The sequence below is a fragment of the Vombatus ursinus genome, unplaced genomic scaffold (genome assembly GCF_900497805.2).
Source record: "Vombatus ursinus unplaced genomic scaffold, bare-nosed wombat genome assembly UNPS02009895.1, whole genome shotgun sequence".
Classification (NCBI taxonomy): Eukaryota; Metazoa; Chordata; class Mammalia; order Diprotodontia; family Vombatidae; genus Vombatus; species Vombatus ursinus.
Window position 1 is genome coordinate 1 of NW_020949673.1, and position 4,952 is coordinate 4,952.

At 41.6% G+C, this 4,952-nt stretch overlaps 1 protein-coding gene across 1 annotated transcript; it reads right to left on the reverse strand.

Annotated features, from left to right (window-relative positions):
- Positions 1-1,814: 1,814 nt before the first annotated feature.
- LOC114036528 (trem-like transcript 4 protein) lies at positions 1,815-4,477 on the reverse strand. The gene is made up of 3 exons (XM_027853023.1): positions 4,095-4,477; positions 2,369-2,453; positions 1,815-1,931 (listed from the first exon to the last, which is right to left on the reverse strand). Exons 1-3 carry the CDS (start codon positions 4,450-4,452, stop codon positions 1,922-1,924), a joined length of 453 nt encoding a protein of 150 aa, XP_027708824.1. The 5' UTR covers positions 4,453-4,477; the 3' UTR covers positions 1,815-1,921.
- Between the last annotated feature and the right edge of the window lie 475 nt (positions 4,478-4,952).

A 4,952-nucleotide genomic window follows, 5' to 3' on the forward strand; every position in this document is an offset into this window, starting at 1 on the left:
AATTGGCTGATGAAGTAGATAGCCATATAGTAAGGGGGTTGAGAAATTAAGAAGAGCATTAAGTGTAAGCAAGAGGGAGAGGCAAAGTCAAGATGGCAGAGTGAGAGGTGACCACTTTGTTTTATTTTTCCCCAAAACTCTCCCACAACAGCCTCAGAAAACACACCAAACTGAATTCTGAATAGGAAAGGTAGGAAAAGGCAAAGTGAATCATTTCTCCTGTCCAAGGCGGCTTAGGAAGACAGACAGAGAGGTCCCCAGACTTTGAGGAAAGCAGAAGCAGAACCATTTGTTACTGCATAACAAAGAGAATGATTGATCAATGGAACAGATTAGGTACAAGGTATACAGAAGCAAATGAACACTGTAACCTAGTATTTGATAAACCCCAAGATTGCACCTATTATAGCAAGAAATCAGTATTTGGCAGAAAATGCCGAGAAAAATGGATGGTATTCTGGCAAAGACTAGGCATAGACTAATATCTCACACTATATACCAAGATGAACTTCAAAGGGAAATATAATTGAGATATAAAGGGTAATATCATAAGCACATTAGGGGAGCACAGAAAAAAAATACTTCTCAGATCTATGGCTAAGGGATGGGTCTATGATCAAACAAATAAAAGACAGAAAATTTTATAGGAGGCAAAATGGATAATTTTGATTACATAAAATTAATGGGGTTTTTTGCACAAAAAAAATCAAAGTAGCCAAAATTAGAAGAAAAACAGGAAACTGCGGGCAGTAGAAAATTTACAGCAACTTTCTCTGACCAAAGTGTCCTTTTTAAACTCTATAGGCAACTGAGTCAAATTTTTATTTATCAAAATAACATTCTCCAATTGATAAATGGTCCAAGAATATGAACAGGGAATTTTCCGATGAAGAAATCAAAGCTATTAGTAGTCATATAATAAATGTTTTAAATCACTATTTAGATAAATGCAAACTAAAATGACTCTGAGGAACCACCTGACACCCATCAAATTGGCTAAGATGACCGAAAGGGAAAATAACAAATGCTAGAAGAGATGTGGGGGAAAAACTGCATTGTTGGTGGAAATGTGAACCGGTCTAACCATTCTGGAGAAGAATTTGGAACTATGTGCAAAGAGATCTAAAACTGTGCATGCTATTTGTCCCACAACTAGGTCTAAACCCAAAGAGATCAAAGGAAAAGAAAAAGGATCCATATATACAAAAATAACTACAGATACTCTTTCTGTGATGTCAAAGAATTGGAAATTGAGGGGATCAATTGAGGAATGAGTGAACAAGTTATGGGATAAGAATGTAATGGAATACTATAGTATGGAAAAATAATGAAGGGGATGGTTGCAGAGAAACCTGTTAAGGCTTATGTGAACTGATGCAAAGCGAAGTGAACAGAACCAAGAGAATAATTTTATGCAGTAACTACAATATTGTAAAGACAGTACCATGAAGGATTTGGTAACTCTGATGAATACAATGATCCACAACAGTTTCAAAGAACTCATGATGAAAAATGCTATCCCCCTTCAAATAGAGAACCAATGGATTCAGCATGCCAACTGAAGAATTTTTTTTTTGAAACATGGCTAATGCAGAGATATGTTTTGCATGACTTCATTTCTATAATGGGTTTTCTACCTCTAGCCTTCTCAATGCTTGAGAGAAAGGATGGAAGGAAGAAGAGAATTTGGAACTAAAAAAAAGGAAAATTTAAAAAAAGTGTAAGCAAGACTTTTAGGCAAACTTCTGCTAAGCAAACTTTTTTTATATGCAAATTTTCTCTACTTCAGAATTTTGCTTGGGGCTATATACTCTGGAACAAATTGGAGAGAAACAGACAGGGAGTCTGCCCAGCTTGGGAGGAAGAGAAAGTCCTTTGCTCCTGAGAACTCTTTGGGGACCAGCACCTCAGCTCCATTGACCTAGAATTCTCTGGTTGATTTAGAAGTGAGAAAGCATAAACAAGAGTCAGAGGTTTTGTCATCATCATACGGTTATTGGTACAGCAAAGGAAGGCGGGAAATAGGACTTAGCACATAACACAAATCATTGTGCGACACAATGTCAGGGCTAGTCCTAAAAGAAATCAGACTTCAAGTCATCCTAAACTTAAAATTAGGAGGAATAGGGAAAAGACAAAATGCAGTTTCCCCAAGCTCAAGTACCATCTGCTCCCAATGCCCCTTTATTTATTTTTTGTTTTGGGTTTTTTTTTTTGTTTTGTTTTGTTTTAATCCAGAATGAGGAGGGTCATTGAGGCTGGTGAGAGGACCATTTAGATGGATATGCTGAAGCTAGCACAAGTGAGATCATACTGATTGTTGGGGCTAAGGCTCTTGGGACAGTGGCTTTCAAGGAAGGAATTATACCTGCTGATAGCCACAGGGGTGACAAGGTTGGTGGTAGGCATCTCTGCAGTAGTCTGAGAATATTTTGGGGGACTCTCTTTTTGGTCTGCAAAAAGAACAGAGTAAGGAACACATGGGCCCCTGAGCCCACATTCTCATGTGACTCCTCTTCCCTGGAGCTGCCCCACAAAATTGCTGCCCCATTGGTTTGAGGCACTATATGCATGCATTTTATGGGCTAACATTATTGCACATTTTATACCATTCATTATATATAATTTAGTACTTTAGTCTATTTTTCCTGCTCCTTTTTCTACAAGAAGGCATCTGATGAGGTATGGCTCTGGACTCCCCGTGACCTTTGAATTTTTAACCTAGCCCCTCAACTTTCCCACGTGGCCCAGTCCCTGGCATTTGCCTGAGGCATCTGCTCATCCCAGAATAATCCTTTCAACAGTCGTTTCATTGTGGCTCTGACTCAGCCCAACCTTCATTCTCTGTTATGTCTCACCCAGACCAACCCTTCATTGTCTGTTACCTCCAGACCACCCCAGGCTATTTCCTCACCCTTAATCCCACCTAGGCCCCTTCTCCTTCACCTCTGGGTCACCCCAGCCTATTGGCCATTCCAAGATCACATCCAGATTTTCCCACCATCTTTCTGTATAAAGGTGTCCATCCTGCCTCCATTAAGTTGCTCTGATACTTAAAATCTGACCCACTGGTCAACACAAACATCGCAAATGCACAGATTCTTAAAATCCCGCCCACTTCTATTGGTGATACAATAAACCTTTTCTCTGACTGAAAGAAGGCTTGAGTTGAATTCTTTCCAGGCAGAGCCGTGCCTTTTCCCCTTGAATTTCAGGGTTCCCAGCACCCCTAGACTGCAATCGCACCTTTGCCACCTCCAGGCAGACTGATGATCTGTCCAGGCATATTCCTAAGGGGTGCTTTTTCTGTCAGTATGAGCTGAGTGTTGCTGATATCCAGAATGAAGGCAATACTAATAAGTCCTAGATATAGAACATTTTACACTTCACAAAGTGTGTTTCCCTCACTCATTGTTACAACCTTCTCTTCTCTCCCCACCTCAATATTTAAAAACGTAAAATTAATTTGGAGAGAGCTGGAGTGACCTTCCAGGTCACAACCATGGTCAGTTTCACAACTAAGATTAGACCCTATGTCTGTGCTTTTTTTCATTAGAACCTACCAGTGCCTGTTCCACTTTTGGTGGACCCAGAACATTGTGCCCCTTGTCTCATGGGGCCAGAGCTACTGGCATCATAAATCAGTAAAGCACAAGTTTGTCTATGTGTATGTTTGTCTGTGTCGGTGTAAAACCAGGCGTCTCTGTGTAAGCAATAGTCATATTTATATGAATGAGTGTCAGTGTGCTACACTGAACACCCAAAAGTAGAGGTTCCAGAAAAACCATCTGCTCTGCATGGGAATAAGCCCAGAGAAGAAAATGCCTCACCATGCCCAGGGACCAAAAAGCAAACCTCCTGCTCTCTGCACCTCTCCCCCCCACCAACCCCACCTAAATCATGGTGTGGGAAGAAGTGAGGACAGGATGGGAATAGGGAGGGGCAGGAAGCTGAAGGACTGAAGGAGGGTGAGCAGCTTCTCCCTGGAGACCCCAGGGAGACCCAAACTCACATCCTAGCCCAGGGTCATGTTCACACCAGGTACTTCCTAAGCTCTGCTTGAACTGAAAGGGATCGAGTTGGCAGGGACTTACCTGGAGAAACCTCCAGCCTGATTATCCTGAGAATATCAATAGCATTCCTGACAGAGTCATGGATTCCACACCAATAGATGCCTGAGTCGTTCACCCTGAGGTTAGACATGGTGATGGTGATGTTACCAGAGTAGGTGTCATCCTCCAGGGAGGTTCGTGGGTCCCCACGTTGCCAAGTTAAGACTGAGGTCCTGGTAATTAGTCTATCACACACCTTTCCATCTTCTCTCACTTTACACCAGGTTTTCCAGCTCTCCTCATTTCTCTGGGAATTGTAGCTGCAGCTCACTCTGAGTGTCTGCCCCTCCTGGTACTTCACTGGAAACACTTGTCCCTGTGAACCTGAAAAGCAGATCATCAAGTCAGGGGGAGCCCAGCTGGGCCTCCCTTCAGTTCCCTCCCTTCCTTGACCAAAGAATAGAAACAAGGTAAGGGGGGCTGGTCTCCTTAAATAACATTCTCTTCTAAGAAACATGCATCAAAGAGACATCCCCTCACCCAAGGGAGCCTCCTAATCAGTGGTGTGTTAGTAAACAATTAACAACCAGTTGTCTCAATCTTTCTCTTTCCCTCCCTCGGTCTTTCTTCCTCTTCTTCCCTCCCCTCCTCTCTTTCCTTCTCTTTTCTCTCTCCTCTCTCATTTTGTATTTATAAACATATCCATGTACATATACATACTTGTGACAATTAACATTTTCTCCATCCCTTTTTTAAGTCTAGCCAATTAACTAAACAATTAATTAACTAAACAATTAATCAACTCTTCATTTGTATGCAGTGTTTGCCAATTTTCAAACTGTAAATGCTCCCTCTGGAAATTGAACAATCAGCTCTTCCAAGCCAATGTGAGCTGGCTCC

Bases quoted from the DNA above. Each gene is read 5' to 3' on its own strand.
- LOC114036528 (XM_027853023.1), bottom strand. From the start codon at position 4,452: ATGATCTGCTTTTCAGGTTCACAGGGACAAGTGTTTCCAGTGAAGTAC. The intron at 2,454-4,094 runs GTAAGTCCCTGC...TTCTTTTTGCAG, and splicing joins CAGGCTGGAGGTTTCTCCAG to ACCAAAAAGAGAGTCCCCCA.